We start from the raw sequence: 19,626 nt of genomic DNA, 5'->3' as shown, positions 1-19,626 counted from the left end.
GGTGAATTTTTTTTATTAAGGATTTTTAATTTTTAGTTAAGTTTGACAAATATCTATTAACAAAAATAAAAGTTTAACTCTGATGATATAAAATTGTTATCATTAATTTTTACAGAAAAAAAAATTAAAGCAACGGTTCATATTACTATTATTAAAAAACTTTAAAATAAAAACATCACTGAGATACACGTCCTTGAACTATCCAATCGATGATTCGAGTGTGAAAAATGGTTGCGTAAAGATAAATTCGTCCAACTTATTTAGTATTTAACATCGACATTGATTATTCCATGTAATTTAAAGTATTGATAGAGAAACAAAATTTATAAAAGTTGTCGGCATATTCCGCGAGCTGCCATACGTGAACCAGCCGAACAGCGTTTTGTTGGAGTCACTATTAACTGATAGATGATTGGCATTACTTCTTGACACATTATTTCATAATTTTCTTCACTGACAGTCAATGTTTGACCTTCAGGACATGGTGGGCCCGATTTTAGAAACTTGTGGCATTTATTTTGGTACACTACAGAATCATCATCGCAGGGATTTTTTGAACACTCAACTGTCATTGTGCCATTAGGAAAAGCTAAATGATATCCTGATGTACATGGTCCCCGGCTGTAAGGTATGAAGCAACTGTCCAAAGGCAAATAATAAACATATCCTGCGACACATTCACAAATAGTTTCACCGTTTTCGGTGATTGTTGTCATATTCACCGGACACACTTTTACGCTTGTTTCACTCTAGTATACAACATGTACAATAAAAAAAATTATGTTAATATATTAAATCTTTTATGAGCTATGAATTAATCAGAAATTTACTTACAATTTTAAAAGGAGTTGTAGAAGTAGTAGTAGTTTTTGGTGTTGTTAACGTAGTATGAATTCGAATTTTTATTTCATCATTATCATCAGGAAAAGCAATATCTTGACTTAGAGAAACCCCAATTAGCGAAAAAAATAAAAATATTTCTGTTATCATTATAAAGTAAACTTCTTAGTACAGGCGTGTAGTGGATGAAACAAAAAATTGACAAGTGATGCTCGGAAATCCCCAGATAATTTATACAAAAATAGAAAGTTATTGGCATTGAAACCTTAAACGTTTAATTTTTTTTTTTTCTTGTTTTAAAAACAAGTCAGTATTTACTATAAATGTATTCAAAGAGTGGCTGATCAGTCGAGTTAGATTAAACGAAAGATTAAAGTTCACTAACGAAGTAAGATTAAATGAAAAGTAATGATTATCTTCATATTGAAGATTTTTAATTAATTTAATGTATAAAAATACAGCCAAGTTATTAACGATCAACAATTTTAATGAAAATCATTTTCACAACTGATGAATATTTACATGAATTTTTTCAATAATTATAATTATTTTAAATAATCGAATAGACAGATGAAAATAAAAATACGGCTACGTTTCTTGCTCAAATTGAAACTTCAAATCCTCGACAAATGAACTGTTTTCAAACTGGGCCCAAGACTTGATTATTTGAAATAAAATGAATAATTGATACGATGACAATTCTGAAAATCTCGAATAAATATTCAAATTATGTCGTATCAATTGTCTTCCACAGCCTGGCATTAGTTTTCTAAAAAGAGTATAATAAAAATGTTAGGTACATAGAACATAATTAATAAAATTTGTTATGTTTGATGTCGACTAAAACTTACTCTAATTCTGGTATAATTCGCGCATCACGTCTTCTCATATGAGATTTTAAAAAATACAGAAACATTAAAGCATCGCGCTTTGTAAAATCATCAGATAAAAAATCCTTCTTGGCTTCTAATCTCATGACAGACATTTTTTCATTATCATCTATGTAAAGTTTAGAATTCGGTCGTTTTTTCTTTGTATTAGAATTCAATGGGAAAAATGACGCTCTTGGTAATGAACCAAGTACTTTTGAGTCAAACATCGTCTGAAGAAAAATATTTCTGGGTTTGTGAAGAGAAGAATCAGGAATATTTTCAAAAATCTTAAAAATAATATAAAAAATTTTAGTGAAAATTATTAAAAATATATATATTTTTATATAATTATATTTACTTTAGCTATTGATGGCTTGGTCACGATGTATAAAATAATACGTCCAAAGCTAGACAAATATTGATCTATCATTGAGTATTGTACGCTGTATAAAAATGGTTTATTAGGTACTATTGAAATTATTTGCATTGATGGTTCCTGATCCCATTGTTTTGTATCAATTCCTCCAAAAATATCTTGCATTTTTTTGCCATTAATTCTGTCGTCTGAAGATTGAATAAGACTTAGTTGTAAAAGATTGTATTTTCGTAAACTCAATCGCTTGCCATATTTTTTCAAAAGTGGTTCAAGATACCAATGAAATTCTTCGTATTTTTCATTCATATAAATTCGAGGAACACCAGCTTTAAGTAACTCTTCAGTTAGAAATCCAGGACCGGAATTAACTTCTACGACAGGTACATTAGATTTAATGATATCATTTGCAATTATTGATGCAAGATCTTTAGCGGTATTTTTATTTAACAAGTATAGTAACTTAGGAGACTGCACTTTACTCAAACAAATTTGCGGAATGCGATTTACATCAACATCGCCCATGTCTTTCAGTGCCTTGATAACCTTTGCATTGCCTTTGATGTTTTCCAGTGAGATTTCTTCGTCCAAGTCAGATTTATTGACTTCTAAATCTGTGTCCTCATTAAAAGGTAATTTTTGTGACGTTTCTATCTGATCGTTATCAAGTAAACGAAGTTCTTTTTGTGCAAGGTGTTTTGTTTTCGTTACAAACATGCGGAAGAACATCTGAAAAAAAATTCGTTTATAAAAATAATTCAATAAAAACTAATTGACAATTTATATATAATATGCGAAACGATAAATGAATAAGTTCATTAAAAGTAACTTACATTAGTTTTCATTCTCACTGACATTTTGTCTCAGTATTTTATTTTTATGTGTAATAAATAAAACGTAATAATTTAAAATGTTATTGTTGACATTTCATTTTATTCGTAGATATTTACATTACCGATTGAGTACATAACACGAATAGATTTCCGCACGTTGTACATATGCGCACTACGATGTGATTCCGAGATTTGAGTTTCAGAATTTCAAGCAGAATTTTAACGATTAAAAATGTATAAAAAGTAAAAATATAATATAAATTGACAAATTATAGTAAGCAACAAGAAAGTTATTCATTACATACAAATTTTTTATTCAATATAAATCGTAATTCTTGTACTTATAACAAATATTGAAACATAAATTTCCATAGCATTTTAATTTAAAAATCCTTTTTTTTTTTTTTAACAGATTAACAATATTTAAATATGAAAAAAGTAATTTAATATAATTTTTTTGGTTCATATAATCCACTAACGCAAATAATTTCACAATATAACATAGTTATTAATTTAAGTCGACTTAAGCATTACAGAACACATTCATTCTTTTTTAAATAAATAAGAAGAAATAATTTAATTTAATGAAATGATAGAAGTAAATGACTGGAAATACTATGATGTATGCAGAGATATAAAAATATAAAATGAAAAGTAATTAACTGAATTTTTTTGGTTGAAAATATCGATGGTAATCTATAATTTCATCGGCTGCTTTTATGATTTTTCTAGAAGCGAAATGAAAATTAAACTTCAAGAAGATAACATGCGAGATACTATACATCATAAAAAATTGTTACTATTTTCCTAAAAACAAATTAAAAATTAAATAGGTATGAAATAAATATGATTATCAAACGAGATAATAAATAAATTTTGTTCAAGACACTTACATTATCGTAGATGCTACAAAACTGCAAAACTGTTCCATTGACACGTGTTGAAGCATGTACAGTAACGACAATACAATTGTAAAAAAAATAATCATTATTTTTATGTTGAGGCGTAGAGTACGTGATGCGGCTTTTTCTCTCTCGCTGGAATTTAATTCATCCTTCATTGTTATTTTTACACTGTAAAAATTAAAATTAATTACGAAAACAATTAAATTAAATTAAATACTAATAAGTAATTCGTAAATTAATAGTTAAAAATACTTTTTATTAATGAAACTATCAATAGAAGCGTTGATTATTGATGCATAAAGCTCATTAGTTTGTAACAATGATTGATGATCCCCGTGCGCTATTATTTCACCATTTTTTATTACATATATCTCATCACACTGACTAAGGTACTAAAAAATATAAAACAAAATTAAATTATTAAATTAAATATAAAAACTTGTATATAAATTACTTACCATTGGATTGTGCGTGATGAAAATAACGACTTTTTCTTCTAAAGCGCCTTGAATGAGAGTTTCAAATATGCATTCTCCAGTAATTTTATCAATCGAATTCAAAATGTCTTCTAAGATATAAATATCCCTGAAAGAGTATGAAACTAATTTTAGTAAAGTATTTTTAAATAATTAAATTAATCATAAAAACTGAATATAAAAATTAATTACGTGTTAGCGTAAAACGCTCTTGCAAGAGCAAGTTTTTCTTTTTGTGTGTCCGTCAATTGTAAATGCTTCTTGTCAATTACAGTTTTATCACCATCTGCTAACAATTTAAGGTCTTCTCGTAAGCAACTCAATGCAATCGCTGAATGGTAACGTTGGGCATCGTATTCATTTCCAAATAGAATGTTTTCTCTAATAATAAACTCAGACGCTGGAACTTGATTGTTGACAAAAACAGCTTTTCCAACCCATGGAGCTTTATCAGGCGCGAGACGTAGTTGCAACAAAGCGGACTTAATTGTATTTGTGTCATTAGATTTCGGGCTGTCAAAAATTCCGATCACCTTTGATTTTTCTGCTTTAGAAATAATTTTGTTTAAACTATTAATGCACGTTAGGAGCGAAATCAATGATTCATCTTCGTTAAGTTGTTTTTTATCAAGCGAAACACGCCTGAAATTGGAAGACAATGTAAATAAAAATATTAAAAATTAAATTAGCTTATTACATTGAAAGCTTTTACGGTATAAATAAATAAAAAATATTTCATACTTTCTTTGAACTTCTTTGGGTTTTAAAGAAAACGTAAATTGTTTCGTTTCAACATTGACTTTTGGCTCACCAAAAACAAAAAGTCCATCATCAAGTCCTTGAGTCGAAGTATTACTCGGCAATTTTGGTAAAGAAAAATTGCTGATATGACTATTGCTATCGTTAATAGGTAGTTTTGTAGCTTTCGCTGGATTAATATTTAAACTTTCATCATTTTTAGATACATATTGGTCGAAAAGGGTATTTTCATGATCACGTTGAGAATCGTTTGGCGCAGATTTTTTATGAGATCTTGATTTCTTAATCATCTTTCTCTCATGAATAGTTGATTCAATTAAATGAGAATGTGGTACACGTTCAGCCTCTATCTGGGTACTTTGTAATATTACTTTATCTGGTGATTGTTTTGTGCTACTACTCTGCAAATTAACCGATTCTTCTGGATTCTTTGACATATTTTCATCTACGTTAATTACTTTTTCAGCAACTTTAGATGAATTTAGATTGTTTAGTTTTTCATCTGAAAAATTATCCATGATGGATGCTGAAAATAATAAATTATCAAATTCAATTAAAAATAACACACTGCACGTGGCTTGGGTTAAATTTTATAAAATTTTACAATAATTAAAATAAAAATACTGTCATTTGATCAAACAAGAGTTAATATTATTTACATAAAATTGAATATTGTGCACAAACCATTATTATAAATTACTGATAAAAATAAATCTTACTTTTAACTGAAAGCGAAGCGTCCAAAATATGCCGGTAACACTATTCACAAAAATGAAGATACTGCTAATGATGAATTAATATCACAAGTGTTGAATTTATGAACAAGGATGCTGACTCATTGCAAAAATATTTGGATGCTTATGTTTGACAATGCATGGATTGGATTAAATACAAAAGACATGCATAACAATACGAAATGACAAAACAAACCTTTACTAAGACTAAACAATCGACAGTTGACGACAAACCAGTTAATGCGTTGCTCGATGACAAATGATAGAAAAGTACACCAGTAGCGCTGATTGTCGTAAGTAAGTCTTGTGATGATCAAACGAATTTGCGGAGTAACGTCTTATTGGTCAATTATGACTGATAACTCAAACTTATTGGTTAATATTTAGAAATGTTAAATTGTATCATAAATGTTTATACTTAAATAAACTTTATACAAAAATAGTTAGTAGCAATTTTATAGGGAGAAATAACAAAACTTTTAATTAGAAAATATGTCATATTTTTATATTTTTGGATAGAAAGAACATTCTCAAACATAGCACACGAGTATAAAGATAAAATCTTATATAAATACTTTTTTCATAAACATTTTATGATAAATTATGTTTATTACAGAATTGTTTACATCCATTTCTGAATTACTTTTAAAAATTAGCACTGACAATTTTTCAATGAATAAAAAACAAAAAATTATAGTAATAATGATTATTATTTGAATATTTCATAAATTATATTAGATAAAGTATACTTCTTACAATAATTTCTTCTTTTAATTTTGAAAAAGTTATAACTAACTTGAATATTTTTTATAAAATTAAAGTTAGCAGTCACTTGACCATTTTTAAAAATTTTATTTAATAAAAAAATTTGTACCGAAAAATTAGTTTAAAAAATTAGATTTTTAAATTTCTACGTCAAATTTATGTTAAAAAAATTTTTAAAATGATCAAATGTCTGTTAAATTGATTTTCATATATTTCTTAGCAAAGTTCAAAATCATTTTCAATTTCATCATTTTTAGTATCAATAGATTTTTCGTCAGGCTCATCCTTTGCAGGCTCGTCGAGTTGTTTTTCTTGATTGTCATCTTGTTGATCAGGTGTTTTTATTTCAATATTGCTGATTTGGTTTTCATTTTGAATATTTGGGAAGTCAATATAGTCTTCCTCGTTTTTTTTGTCGAGCCCTAAATATTTTGAATACATCTCACTGCCATCATCAATTTCTTCTTGAATTCCTTTCTTCGATTCAGTGTTGTCATTTTCATTTGATTTCTCAGTTACAACACTACTGAAATCATGCTTTTTAAATAATGCAGCATAAAATTCATTATTCTCCAACAGAGATTTATGATCATTTTTTTCAACGATTGTACCTTTACTTAACATGTAAATTGTGTTACAATGGCCAAAATGCTAAAAAATTTATATTATTAGTAAAAAGAGTTGATTAATGCTAATAAATGAAATTATTAAAGTACTTACAGAAGGATTATCATCCATCAGAATAATAACTTTTTCTTTAAGAGCACCAAGAATTAAAGCTTCAAATATAAAACGAGCATCTTTACTACCAATTTTATCGAATGCATTATGCAAGAAATATACGTCTCTGTAAATAAAAAAAAAATTTTATTAAAAAAAATTATAATCATACAAATAAATTGTAAATAAAATTTACTTACTGGTTTTCATAATATGCTCTAGCAAGTCCAATCTTTTGTTTTTGTGCATCTGATAATTCAATCCCAATCTCTCCAATCTGCGTTAAATCACCAAAGGGGAACGAATCAATGTCGTCTTTCAAAAGACATAATACAATTGCACTATAATAGAGTTGAGGGTTGAACTTATTGCCACACAAAATATTATCTCTTACTGTAGCGTTTAAAAATCCAGCAGACTCATTAATAAAAGCAAACTTTTCATAAGATTTAAACCTTGACTTCAGGACTTGTAATTGAACAAATGTAGACTTTAAAATGTTAGTTTTATGTGTGTTATACTTTTCACAGATTCCAATTAATTTTGATTTATGAGCTTTAAAAGCAATATTTTCCAGCGTTTCAGTGCAATTTATTATCGATAACACAAATTCATCAACATTGAGTTCTTTTTTTTCACCTATTTCTTTTCTGAAAATAAAAATTTTAATAAAAATTTTATATACAGTTTATTTCACAACTTTTTAAGTAAACATGAAAGAATAATATTACCTTTTATTTTTTCTGTATGGTTTGTGAACATAGATACCATTTGTCAAAGTAAGGTCAGACAAAGGAGGACTTGATGGCCGAGTTGAGAAAGAATTCTGATTTTGCTTATTCAAATGGGAATGGAAAAAATTAGCCGAACTTTTAGCGTTATTATTGAAATTTGATGATGGAAAAGAATTAAAGGCCGCAGGAGTAGTCGTTGATTTTGTGAAAAAGTTATCAAGAGGTGAATTAAACCAACAACTGTGATTTGATGATGTGGGTTGTTTAATAAAGGAGTCTGATCGTGTAGTTGATCGTGATGTTTTATTCAAAAAACATGATGAAGATGTTGTTGGATTAAAAATAAATCCTGAAGGTTTAAAAAATGGATCAGATTGAAAAGTATTATTTGAAGTAGAAGATGCTGTTTTTGTAGTTGTGGTTTTGCTAAAAATAGATTGTTTAGGATCAAAAACAGATTTAGTGAAGGGTGTTGATGACCAGGTAGAAATAGTTGATGCATTCGAATTAGTATTTCGTAATGGAAATAAATCCTTATTCGATTGAACGGGACCGAAAGTAGGAATATGATTTACCATTGGAGTGTTGAAAAAGGATTTAGTCGTCGGTGCGAAAGAAACATTATTAGTTGGTGGTGTACAGTTAAATTTAAAAGAGTTAGTTACATTAGTGGATGGTTCAGTTGACATCATAGTAGTAGTATTGAAAATAAAAGGAAAGTTGGCAAGAAAATGATCGGATTTCGGTGGATGGGTAGATGATGGTGTGATTTTAATACTCGCAGAAGGAAAACTGCTTGATTGTGTTTCATTAGCTGTAGATGGTGTTAGGTTGTTAAAAGCAGTCTGGTTCACTTTTAACATTATTTTACATAAAGTTTTGACTAATTCGTCCATGAGGTCTTTAATATCATTAAACTGATTATTTTCGTTAGTTACAGGATCATTCGTACTATTTTTTTTAGAAGCTGAAAAATCTTCATTATTTTTGCCGAAACTTGACTTTTTCGCATTGTAATTTTCTAAATGCAGTTCTTCGAATGATTTATCTCTGAATTTTTCCATCATAGAGATGGCCATATGTTTTGTTGATACGATACACGCAACATCATTTTTAATCATCTCATCGGATGAAATGAATGGTACAAAAGTATTTTGTCCTACAAAAATATAATTGTTGTTCATAATTTACGTTAAAATTGTGCATTTAGTTTTAATCAATTTAATAAATAATGAAATTATGTATACATACCACAATTGAACTCCATTTTATTGAATATCAAGGCCAGTAAATTTTATTTTTTTTATCTATGTGAACTTATCTGACGTCCAGTATTGATTCTTTTATCAAGTAAATAAAATTGTACTAAGATTTTTATATTTCAACGGTATGAATCTTTTGAGCAAAGATAAATATTTATTCTCCTGATCTAAAAAAACAGTAATAAAATTATAAAGTTGAGTTTTTAAATTATAAAATAAAAATTTTTCTAGAGTATAAATATTAATTAATTTTGGGGATCAAATAAAATATTCCTTAAAGTTTTTTAGTACTCCAGTACTTAACAAACTGTCAACATGAATTGATTACTTATGATGGTGAAATATTATCGATTTTTTTAATTTTATTTTCCATAAAATTAATTACAATTAATGATAGTAATCTACGTCACTTCAATATTAATACGTCGACTAAATTTGATAGTAAAATAAGACATATAATAATTTACTTTCATAAATAATTGTAAATATTTTTAAATTCCAGTTTAATCTTTTAGAAATGTGAAAATAGAGGTTATTAAAAAGAATTTTTTTTTTAACTTAGTAATATAAAATTTTGTTCAATTTTAAATTATTTAGCAAATAGTAGTTGTATTTTGTGTATTAAATTATTTTTTATAATAATTTTAAACTACTTACCTCAAAAATTTTTCACACTGTGAATGGCAGTGTCATAGACGTAAACAATAACAACCTTATGTATTGATGTAAATATTATAACAACATATAGTAACCAACGGAATGGGGCTTCAGCTACGAACTTATCGTGTTATGCGGCGTATTTATTATTGATACTGCGCTGTATATATAAATAAATAATAGTTTAAAAAAACTAAAAACACGCTTTTATAGAAAACCAAACTAAAAATAGAAAATAAATTTTAATAAATTTAAATTAAGAATAGTGTTAAAAATTTCAATAAATATAAATTAATAATAGTGTAAATAAAAAATGTATTTTATTTTAAAAAGCGTGGGGTGCTTTTAAGATATCAAAATGATAATCACTCTACTCATATCTGTCAATAAAATATTTATAACTATTGACACCATGCACCCCACGCTTTTTTTAAAATAAAATACATTTTTTTATTTACACTATTATTAATTTATATTTATTGAAATTTTTAACACTATTCTTAATTTAAATTTATTAAAATTCTATTTTCTATTTTTAGTTTGGTTTTCTATAAAAAGCGTGTTTTTAGTTTTTTAAACTATTATTTATTTTTACTTTTTAGTTTGGTTTATTTATAAAAGCGTGATTTTTAGTTTTTAAACTATTATTTGTTGATTATCAAAAATATTCAGGCGCGCAAATTACCCACGGAGAGTTACATACTGACAAACTGACATACAAGTGAAGCTAATATAAAGCGTGTAAAAAACCTACGGAGGAAAACACCTGGTTTCGAAATATAACTTCGGGATGGTCATCAGAGGATTCCGGGTTGATGTACGGGTTTATCTGTGCCATTCCCGATGAAAACCTACGGAGGAAAACACCTGGTTTCGAAATATAACTTCGGGATGGTCATCAGAGGATTCCGGGTTGATGTACGGGTTTATCTGTGCCATTCCCGATGAAAACCTACGGAGGAAAACACCTGGTTTCGAGATATAACTTCGGGATGGTCATCAGAGGATTCCGGGTTGATGTACGGGTTTATCTGTGCCATTCCCGATGAAAACCTACGGAGGAAAACACCTGGTTTCGAGATATAACTTCGGGATGGTCATCAGAGGATTCCGGGTTGATGTACGGGTTTATCTGTGCCATTCCCGATGAAAACCTACGGAGGAAAACACCTGGTTTCGAGATATAACTTCGGGATGGTCATCAGAGGATTCCAGGTTGATGTACGGGTTTATCTGTGCCATTCCCGATGAAAACCTACGGAGGAAAACACCTGGTTTCGAGATATAACTTCGGGATGGTCATCAGAGGATGACTAGGAAGGTCATCACCTGGGTTCTAGGTTGATAATAATCAAAATTTAAATAATATCATTATGGTAGTCTCTTTATGCGAAGGAGAGTTACATACTGACAAACTGACAAACTGACAAACTGACAAACTGACAAACTGACAAACTGACAAACTGACAAACTGACAAACTGACATACAAGTGAAGCTAATAAAAAGCGTGTAAAAGTGCTCAACTCTAGTCAGGAATTTTTAGGATACCGTTATTTATGTATTTACTTTTATATATATGTACAATAGGTATACAAGTATAGGTATATGAGTTGTCATATTTCAACACATGATGCAATTAGAAAATTTAATTAAAAAAATTAGAAGACATCCAGTTTATACAAAACATATATGCAATTATTTATTTATAATACACTGTTATTTGATTAAAAATACATTTTGATTATTGTATGATTGAATCGCATTTATATAAAAATTAATAGTTATTATTTTTTTTGTCCGCAGCATTTATCATCTTTGAAAATTGAGACTCCGGATTATCAAGTAAATTACCAGGCGTATCAAACTCTACAATTTTACCACTATTTAAAACAAGAATTCTATCACAAGATAAAACATTTTGTAATCTATGGGCAATTATCATTATTGTGCAGTCAGAAAACTGATTTTGTATAGTCGTTTGGACAATAGACTCTGTTAGAGGGTCTACTGATGCCGTAGCTTCATCTAAAATGATTATTTTATTTTTTCGTAAAAGAACACGCGCTAAACAGAGCAATTGTCGTTCACCCATGCTCATGTTTGACCCACCAGAATCAACAAATGCATTTAATTGCCCAGGCATTGTTAAAACTTTATTTTTTAGTTTTGTTATTTCAAGAGCAGACCAAATTTCTTCATCAGTTTTTACTTTCCACGGATCTAAGTTGTATCTTACTGATCCATTAAATAAAATAGGATCTTGAGGAATTATTGATAGCTTACTTCTCAGTTGATTTAAACTTATTGTTGTTATATCTCTTCCATCAATTTTTATAGAACCATTTGATAATTCTACTAATCTGAACAAAGCAGTGATTAAAGAACTTTTTCCCGCGCTTGTTCGGCCTACTATTCCTGCAAAAAAAAATTAAAGTAACATGACTAATAATATATCGATATAATTATGGTCAAAAAGTAATTCAACGTACCCAATTTTTCACCAGCTACTACATTAAACGATAAGCCATTTAAAATGATTGGAGTATTTTTTCTATACCTTAACTCAACATTTTTAAATTCAATAGCACCTTTTTGTGGCCAGTTATCATAGGATTTTTCTGACGTAGACTCCTTTGTAAATTCATCTTCACTTTTTAAAGTCTACAAAAAAATATACCTTCATAATTATTGATTCTTATATTTTTAACTTTAATAACTTACTTTCAAATAAAAACCCATTCTCTCAACGCTGATAAACTTCAATTCAGTTAGCGATAATAATCTTATAGTATATTGCAAAAAACCAGTCATTTGGCCACAGAAAGATAGCGCAAGACCTGCCATTGCAGGTGGTATACTACCTCTTAATAAAACTACCGTAAATCCAGTACACACATACGCAATTATAGTTAAAAAGTCGAATCTAATTGCGGCCCATCGGAGCAATACAGATGACAAGAATTCACAGGTACCATTGAGATCGATGTATTCATAAAATCTAAAGTCAAATGAAATTTCTATAAATATTTGTTAATTGCTTTTTTAAATTTACAATAAAACACCCTCTTACTTTTCAATAAATTGAGTTTCTTTTTTGAATGCATGAATAGTATCAAGCCCTTGAAGAGTGGCTGTTGCAAAACTAAAAATCGGTGATTTTGACGCACTTTCATGCCGTTGTAAATCTCTTAAAGTTTTTCTAGAATTATAAAAACGATTATTGGAAATTTTTATTGAATTCATAAAAAATAAACATAAATTATTGCATACCTAAATAATCTGGCGACGAAATAAAACAAAATACTCAGTAGTATAAATGGTATGGTCAAATAAGGTAGTATGACACAAACCATCAGTACATTTAATACACCATGGCAAATACTATTCAAAGAATTTTCTATATTTACTGGCAATTGGCCATCCACTGAAAACAAAATTAATACTTCAATAACTCCAAGAGAATATGATATTATTCATAGAACTTACATTCACTGATATCCCGACTAAATAAATTTTGCAGTCGTCCTTTTGGCGTCGATTCAAAAAATTGCATTGTTGTACTCATTATTTTTTTGAATAATTGATTGTGTAATGTGGTAGATGCTATTAGAGCAACGCGAGTCAAGACATATCCGCGAAGAAGACTCGATCCTAAAATAAATAGGATACAAGATGCGTAAACAATCTGGTAATACCCTATATCAGGATTGTCAATAATATTATTCGATACAACAGTTTCATTTCCGACAGTAATTGTCCGTCCCTATAAATAATAGAAAAAATTTACTATAAAATTTATATAAATGCATTGATCAGTAGGATTCTTAACCCTCGGAGTACACTGGAGGATCATTTTGACCCCAGAATTTTTCTTATTCTAAAATATTTCTCGAAAATAGGTTCGTTTTTAATTAATTTTTTCAACATTAAAAACTATTTAATTCAGAATAATGATGATTGTATTCGAAAGGGCATTGTTTTACTTACCAAAAATGAATAAACTGAATTCCGATAAAATGCATAGTTTCTGAGATATAATTCTTCGAAAGTCAAATAGGGTCAATTTGACCCGTGTGTACTCCAAAGTTTTTTTCGGAGGTGTGTATTCCGAGGGTTAATATTGTTAATCATTTCTAATCAATACTTACTCCACTACCAGCTTTTATCCAAGTGGCTAGCCACCAACTGCTGAATAAAAGACAACCCGTATTTATAATAACGTTGACTAGCACAATAGAAGCGACGAAAAAACCACCCATAGCACTAATATAAAGAAGATATGTATGTCCTTTTATTGATCCTTTCTCCATATACTCTGGCTCAATAATCATACTGTCTATAAATAAGTATAAATTTTTTTAGTAGCCTATTAAGTTTTACTAAGTATAATTATAATTACCAATAGTTTCTTCGTCGTTCTTTATTTTTTCATCACTTTCGTCATTTGTTCTATCTTTTTTAAAAGTTAAATCGTTAGAACTGTCATACATTGTTGATAATCTGTCATAATTATCTCTATTATCAAAATTATAATTATTGTTAAATACTAATTGAATTAATTAACAAAAAAATTTGGCTAATCAGGGACAATTGAATACCTATTATTAAATATTGAGTTTGTCATCATTGATTTATCACTTTTAACCATTGAAGCATATTCTTTGCCAGCTTGCAGCAATGATACATGGTCACCTTGTTCTACAATTCTTCCGTTGCTCATCATATAAATTTGATCACATCGACTAAGATACTAAAGACAGTTGAAGGAAAAAAAATTAGATAATAACAATAAATAATTTAATAACAGAAAAAATCTTACTGGAATTTTATGAGTAACGAAGATGATACTCTTGTCTTTTAAAGCTTTTTGGATCAGATTTTCAAAAATATACCACCCAACATTGATATCTACTGCACTCAAGGGATCATCGAGAAAATAAATATCTCTATAACATAAAAAAAAAATTAAAAACTTTCAAATAACATAAAAGCCTATAGAATTGATTAAATATATACATACTGATTAGCATAATAAGCACGTGCAAGAGCAACTCTCTGTTTTTGTCCACCCGATAAATTAACACCTCTTTCGCCAATTTCGGTTTCATCAGCAGCAGGCAATAAATCAATATCTTCTTGCAAACAACATACATCTATTGCTGTGTAATAGCGATGAGAATCAAACTTATGCCCAAATAAAATATTATCTTTTAATGAGGCATTTTGAATCCATGCTTGCTGACTAACGTACGCACAGCTACCATCCCGCGATATTTTTCCATTGGTAATTCGTATTTGTCCCAAAGCAGCTCTCAGAAGACTACTTTTCCCACTTCCGACGTGCCCACAAATACCAATTAATTTTGATTTAGCGACTTCGAAATTAATGTCACTCAAAATTTCAATACGTTTCGGCATCAATGACTCTATTTCATTTTTCTCCAAATCATCTTTATTGAGTTTTCTTTTTCTGAAAAAAACAAAAATAAATTTGTATACAATATATACTATTTAAATAAATTAATCGATAAATAAAATTCATAAGAAATTTACTTTTTCTTCTGTGCAGACTTTAGATTACATGAATCAACATCGCAAACAAACGTTCCATTCATAATAGATAACGCTTGACTTTTAACAATTGGTTTTTGAATAAAGCTATTGTTTTCTTCCATACACATTATGCTCTGTTGGAATAAAATAATCGTAATAATTCCAATAAAAGTATTAATAACACAAAGAAACTCAGTTAAAGTCAATAAGTTTGAGAAAGCTACAGGCAACAGTTATAAGCATGATGATGAATGATTATGAAAAAACATTTAAAGCTGTGGTGTAGATAAAAAAACTATACTAAAAGTGTATAATTAAAAAATAACAACAATATTTAATGTATTGTTTTCAGGTTCAACGATTGATAAAATGTTCATGCATTTATTTCATTTTGACATCACCTTTTGCATATGAGTAGAGTATGAAGCTTTAGTTGTGGAAACTTGCATAACTGCTGGTACTTCAACAAAAAAAAGGCAATCTTATTTTATGATTTGAGAACTTAAATAAAGTAACATTCACTGAAAGATGCAAAGGTTCATAAAGTTGTATAAATATATAAATAATATGCACCTTTATTCTAGCGAAAGATACTTTTGTATTAACAATCGTTGTTATAGCCACTTCGAAAAATGATATCATATGGCGGGTCTGCGAATTTAATAATAGTACAAATGGGAATACCTGCAAATAAACTCTAATGTTATAGTTATAAGAATCCGATGATATAATTTTTAATTTATTAGTTTAATTTTAGTTTATGACTTCTGAAAATAAATTAAATCATGCAATATTTAAAGTTATATCTTCTGTATTAATTTTTCAGAAATAGTTAATAAAATTTTATTATTATTTCATGTTACACAGCTCGTTTTGATGTCTAATTAAATTTTTATAATTAATGAAGTAATTTAATTGATATATAATGAACTGCTGCCTGTAAGCAAACGAAAAAAAAATTTAGTAAACTTTAAATTTAAATAAAAAAAAACCTTTATCCTTTCAAAAGCAATATTAGACTCGATAATTTGTTTTGATCCATCTCGGATTACTGAAAGACAAATCTTCATGTGATTTATGTAAATAAATAAAATTGGAAAAGCCTGTAAATTACAAATCAATAGAACATCTTATTATGAACAACAATTCATATTACTTTTTTATTATTTTTACGACATACAAATACCTATTAAAATTGTTGGCGTACTTTTATTAACTTCTATTCATTTATTCAATTGTATGAATATTAAAAATCAATAGTTATAACTTATAACTCTAATGATTTATTTAAATAAATGAATTACCTGTGCAGCAGTTAAACTATACCCTCCAGCAACATGAACCAAGAAACTAATTATTGCAGCAATCATTGGAATGGTAACTGTCAAAGACGAACCATAACTTCGAGTTATGCACATATTTGCAAGCCAAGTTTTTTCTTTATTTCGTAGTTCTATTTAAAAAATAATTATTTATTACTGCAACGGCTCCGGTATTTTTCTAGGTATAAAAAATATTACCTAGAAGATTTAAGCTAAAGGGATCCTCCCATGCGTACATTTTAATTAATTTAATACAATTGAAAATTTCAGTAACTGCAGAAACTCTTTGATCAGATATTGTAATACTTCTTTTTCTAAAGTAGCCATTAAGATGAGAAATAAAATACTGCAAAAAATAAAATAAATAGTTATTTTAAAAATATATAATCTGTCAAAATGGATTTTTAAGAAAGTTGTAATACCTGCAAGGGATAAAAGCAGAAAAAAAATAAAAATCCTGATAAAGCAAGAGGACTCAAAACAAGTAGGATATAAATAATAATTAAAATTGTAATAATAGGCCCAGCAATTATCATTGGTGTATAGATGCAGAGATCATACACGGCTTGACTATCATTAGACATCATATTAATTAACTATAATAAACATAAATAATTTGTTAATAGATAAAAATAATTCTGGTGGTGCTAATAAAAAAATCAAACATACTTTGCCGGAATCTTGATTACTTAAATTACTCGTTTTGATAAGCTTTCTGTACATTACACTAGTAAATGCTGATTTCATTCTCAAACCAGTTCTATAACAAACACTCCAGCCCCAACTAAAAAATGTAACTCTTAATAAATCTGAGATCATCAGTAAAATTATCCATACTATTCCAGTGTATATTGAGCCATCTGGAGAGCCTACATATTCCAATAACTTTCTCATAACTATTGCCTGTTAATAAAAAAATAAAATAATAATAATTGAGGAAGTTATCGTCCAAATAAATATAGTTTATCCTTTGAATAAATAATTACAGGCCCAAGAAAACCTAGGATAGCAGAGAAACCAAACATGAGCGAAGCCATAAATATTCTAGTACGAATAAATTTCCAAGCAGCTCGAGAAAATGAAGCTCCTGTTAAACCATTTCTCATAACTTCATCATTCCACAAAGCTTCTAATCTAAAAAAATAGTGTTAACACGATATTAAAAAAAAATATACAACAATAACTACTAATCATCAAGTAAATTCACAGTTATTAGAACAATAACAGATTAAAATTATAAAGTTAAGATAAAAAAGAATTAATAGAAATAAAACTAAGTACCTCTTTGCATTGTGATCAGCTGTATCATATGGCGAAGGCTTTGGTAAATCATCTAGAGTAATTCCTTTACGATATGACACCCACAAATATTTAGTTATCCATGAAAAGGATATGGTTGAAAAAAATCCGGCTTTGTCAATTGGCATTTCTTCATCAGAACTAATCAGAAAAATAAAAATTACTTGTACAGTTAAATAAATTAATAAAAATAAAAAAATTAATACATACGTTTTACCCAGACGAAATGGAATAAGATTCTTGAGTGCATTATTGTACCGAGATAATTTTCGGCTTTTTCTATATTCATTTCTAAACATCTCCGATTCTTTCTTGTATCCAAAAGAGTGAATATCAACTGTAGACCTCGTGATAAAATTAGTATTGTTAAACTTCAGTAACTACCACGACTATATCTACAACTACACATCTACAACTACTGGTGATTATTAAATTGTAAATGAAATCATAAAGAGGAAGGAGAGAAAGGAAGGAACAGAAAAAGCTTTGGAATGTTAATGAATGTTAGATAAAGTATGTTTAATTTAATATCAAAATTAAATAAATGACCGCCAAAAACAAGTGACGTACATGCTTATGAAAACATTCTTATCTAGATTTTTTTATACTCAGAAAAACTATTTCACAATTTAAAATGTCATACATACCCACACATGTATCTTGATATTTTTCTCAGTTTATCCCCCAAAAAAATATAATCTCTTACCTATTTGTTGGAGTGAATGAATTGTCCTTGACTCCAATTTCGTCAATTATCATTTTATTGCAGGTTTATGGCTTCTTCTACCAAGTGGCATTGAACTGATCCCGAGCAGATGGAAGATAATTTTTTTTTTCTTCAATCCAAGTGACAGTTGAATCTTCTGTTTGACATATTATAACAGTATGTGAATTTTTATCAACTTATCAATCTATCTGTCATACAGTTTCATATCGTATACTATAATACCAAGATTATCAGATTTTTTGTTTATTCAAATTATGAATAAGTAAACCCAGTAATAAAAATTAACTAGTATAGTACTTAATTCAAGTAAAATAAGTGTATACTTACGGTGACTTACTGGATACTGCTAGGATGATTGGACTTTTCATTTCAATTGCTTATCGTTGTACCTTATCACGATTAACGCCGTTTAAATGTTAAATCTTATTAAAATATACAGGTTTCAGCTAACATAATTCTTATCAGTCTAGGAGTATTATTAAAATGATATATTTTTATATTGTTATCGTTGATTGTTACTTTCAGACATGGGTTATGTCTTTTATATCAGTACTTTATATTAGACTGTAGACTCTTGTTACTAAAGTATGAAAATAAGAAACAAAAAAAAAAAAAACAGCATTCATGTTGTTTTCTATTACTTTGTTAAGTATATAATTCCCCTTCTACTACACATGAACATACTCATTACACATTTATCAGTTCAGTTCTTCCAGTCTTATATGAAGGTCGAGTGTAATTAATATTCAATAATACTCTTATAACTTATAATAAATTAACAATTAATACATATA

At 28.2% G+C, this 19,626-nt stretch overlaps 5 protein-coding genes across 11 annotated transcripts; all 5 read right to left on the bottom strand.

Moving 5' to 3' along the window:
* Nucleotides 1–82: 82 nt before the first annotated feature.
* On the bottom strand, nucleotides 83–990 carry LOC123263738. Its single transcript, XM_044726713.1, has 2 exons — nucleotides 835–990; nucleotides 83–749 (listed from the first exon to the last, which is right to left on the bottom strand). The coding sequence occupies exons 1-2, from the start codon at nucleotides 988–990 to the stop codon at nucleotides 324–326; spliced, it is 582 nt and encodes a 193-aa protein (XP_044582648.1). The 3' UTR covers nucleotides 83–323.
* Nucleotides 991–1,130: 140 nt separating this feature from the next.
* Nucleotides 1,131–3,054, bottom strand: LOC123263734 (dimethyladenosine transferase 2, mitochondrial). Its single transcript, XM_044726699.1, has 4 exons — nucleotides 2,919–3,054; nucleotides 2,071–2,814; nucleotides 1,692–1,999; nucleotides 1,131–1,609 (listed from the first exon to the last, which is right to left on the bottom strand). The coding sequence occupies exons 1-4, from the start codon at nucleotides 2,940–2,942 to the stop codon at nucleotides 1,429–1,431; spliced, it is 1,257 nt and encodes a 418-aa protein (XP_044582634.1). The 5' UTR covers nucleotides 2,943–3,054; the 3' UTR covers nucleotides 1,131–1,428.
* A 413-nt stretch (nucleotides 3,055–3,467) lies between these two features.
* On the bottom strand, nucleotides 3,468–6,067 carry LOC123263724 (putative ABC transporter C family member 15). 2 transcript variants are annotated; one of them, XM_044726685.1, is made up of 7 exons: nucleotides 5,994–6,067; nucleotides 5,041–5,588; nucleotides 4,492–4,941; nucleotides 4,282–4,408; nucleotides 4,076–4,215; nucleotides 3,812–3,991; nucleotides 3,468–3,725 (listed from the first exon to the last, which is right to left on the bottom strand). In XM_044726685.1, the coding sequence occupies exons 2-7, from the start codon at nucleotides 5,574–5,576 to the stop codon at nucleotides 3,695–3,697; spliced, it is 1,464 nt and encodes a 487-aa protein (XP_044582620.1). In that variant the 5' UTR covers nucleotides 5,577–5,588; nucleotides 5,994–6,067; the 3' UTR covers nucleotides 3,468–3,694. The 2 variants fall into 2 exon arrangements, with proteins under 2 accessions (XP_044582620.1, XP_044582610.1); XM_044726675.1 differs by having other exon boundaries at nucleotides 5,041–5,584; nucleotides 5,778–6,054.
* Nucleotides 6,068–6,751: 684 nt separating this feature from the next.
* On the bottom strand, nucleotides 6,752–10,076 carry LOC123263716. The gene is made up of 6 exons (XM_044726663.1): nucleotides 9,931–10,076; nucleotides 9,263–9,440; nucleotides 8,009–9,170; nucleotides 7,478–7,927; nucleotides 7,278–7,404; nucleotides 6,752–7,208 (listed from the first exon to the last, which is right to left on the bottom strand). The coding sequence occupies exons 2-6, from the start codon at nucleotides 9,276–9,278 to the stop codon at nucleotides 6,774–6,776; spliced, it is 2,190 nt and encodes a 729-aa protein (XP_044582598.1). The 5' UTR covers nucleotides 9,279–9,440; nucleotides 9,931–10,076; the 3' UTR covers nucleotides 6,752–6,773.
* A 1,530-nt stretch (nucleotides 10,077–11,606) lies between these two features.
* Nucleotides 11,607–19,436, bottom strand: LOC123263641 (multidrug resistance-associated protein 5-like). 6 transcript variants are annotated; one of them, XM_044726537.1, is made up of 23 exons: nucleotides 19,160–19,436; nucleotides 18,812–18,968; nucleotides 18,316–18,450; nucleotides 18,088–18,246; nucleotides 17,793–17,940; nucleotides 17,476–17,709; nucleotides 17,229–17,402; nucleotides 17,005–17,152; nucleotides 16,789–16,937; nucleotides 16,477–16,587; nucleotides 16,058–16,168; nucleotides 15,485–15,618; nucleotides 14,952–15,401; nucleotides 14,751–14,877; nucleotides 14,530–14,681; nucleotides 14,331–14,446; nucleotides 14,080–14,267; nucleotides 13,418–13,694; nucleotides 13,202–13,355; nucleotides 13,002–13,130; nucleotides 12,653–12,929; nucleotides 12,421–12,592; nucleotides 11,607–12,346 (listed from the first exon to the last, which is right to left on the bottom strand). In XM_044726537.1, exons 2-23 carry the CDS (start codon nucleotides 18,862–18,864, stop codon nucleotides 11,706–11,708), a joined length of 4,239 nt encoding a protein of 1,412 aa, XP_044582472.1. In that variant the 5' UTR covers nucleotides 18,865–18,968; nucleotides 19,160–19,436; the 3' UTR covers nucleotides 11,607–11,705. The 6 variants fall into 6 exon arrangements, with proteins under 6 accessions (XP_044582472.1, XP_044582482.1, XP_044582510.1 ...); XM_044726547.1 differs by having other exon boundaries at nucleotides 14,331–14,431; XM_044726575.1 differs by lacking the exon at nucleotides 16,058–16,168 and having other exon boundaries at nucleotides 19,160–19,435.
* Nucleotides 19,437–19,626: the final 190 nt, after the last annotated feature.

This window comes from Cotesia glomerata, linkage group LG1 (assembly GCF_020080835.1).
Source record: "Cotesia glomerata isolate CgM1 linkage group LG1, MPM_Cglom_v2.3, whole genome shotgun sequence".
Classification (NCBI taxonomy): Eukaryota; Metazoa; Arthropoda; class Insecta; order Hymenoptera; family Braconidae; genus Cotesia; species Cotesia glomerata.
Note: the sequence above shows the minus strand (reverse complement) of the source record. Positions and strands in the feature narration are given on the sequence as shown.

What these genes read in the sequence shown, in the direction of transcription:
- LOC123263641 (XM_044726537.1), bottom strand. Translation starts at nt 18,864, where the DNA reads ATGATAATTGACGAAATTGGAGTCAAGGACAATTCATTCACTCCAACA. An exon ending in AAGTCTGCACAGAAGAAAAA is followed by an intron (nt 15,402 to 15,484) that starts GTAAATTTCTTA and finishes TGTTTTTTTCAG; the next exon opens with AAAAAGAAAACTCAATAAAG. An exon ending in AACTCAATATTTAATAATAG is followed by an intron (nt 14,447 to 14,529) that starts GTATTCAATTGT and finishes TTTTGATAATAG; the next exon opens with AGATAATTATGACAGATTAT.
- LOC123263724 (XM_044726685.1), bottom strand. Translation starts at nt 5,576, where the DNA reads ATGGATAATTTTTCAGATGAAAAACTAAACAATCTAAATTCATCTAAA. An exon ending in CCCAAAGAAGTTCAAAGAAA is followed by an intron (nt 4,942 to 5,040) that starts GTATGAAATATT and finishes TTCCAATTTCAG; the next exon opens with GCGTGTTTCGCTTGATAAAA. An exon ending in AGAGCGTTTTACGCTAACAC is followed by an intron (nt 4,409 to 4,491) that starts GTAATTAATTTT and finishes ATACTCTTTCAG; the next exon opens with GGATATTTATATCTTAGAAG.
- LOC123263734 (XM_044726699.1), bottom strand. Translation starts at nt 2,942, where the DNA reads ATGTCAGTGAGAATGAAAACTAAT. An exon ending in CAGTGAGAATGAAAACTAAT is followed by an intron (nt 2,815 to 2,918) that starts GTAAGTTACTTT and finishes ATTTTTTTTCAG; the next exon opens with ATGTTCTTCCGCATGTTTGT. An exon ending in CGAATTATACCAGAATTAGA is followed by an intron (nt 1,610 to 1,691) that starts GTAAGTTTTAGT and finishes TACTCTTTTTAG; the next exon opens with AAAACTAATGCCAGGCTGTG.
- LOC123263738 (XM_044726713.1), bottom strand. Translation starts at nt 990, where the DNA reads ATGATAACAGAAATATTTTTATTTTTTTCGCTAATTGGGGTTTCTCTA. An exon ending in CTACAACTCCTTTTAAAATT is followed by an intron (nt 750 to 834) that starts GTAAGTAAATTT and finishes GTTGTATACTAG; the next exon opens with AGTGAAACAAGCGTAAAAGT.
- LOC123263716 (XM_044726663.1), bottom strand. An exon ending in AGAGCATATTATGAAAACCA is followed by an intron (nt 7,405 to 7,477) that starts GTAAGTAAATTT and finishes TTTTATTTACAG; the next exon opens with AGACGTATATTTCTTGCATA. An exon ending in TGATGGATGATAATCCTTCT is followed by an intron (nt 7,209 to 7,277) that starts GTAAGTACTTTA and finishes TAAATTTTTTAG; the next exon opens with CATTTTGGCCATTGTAACAC.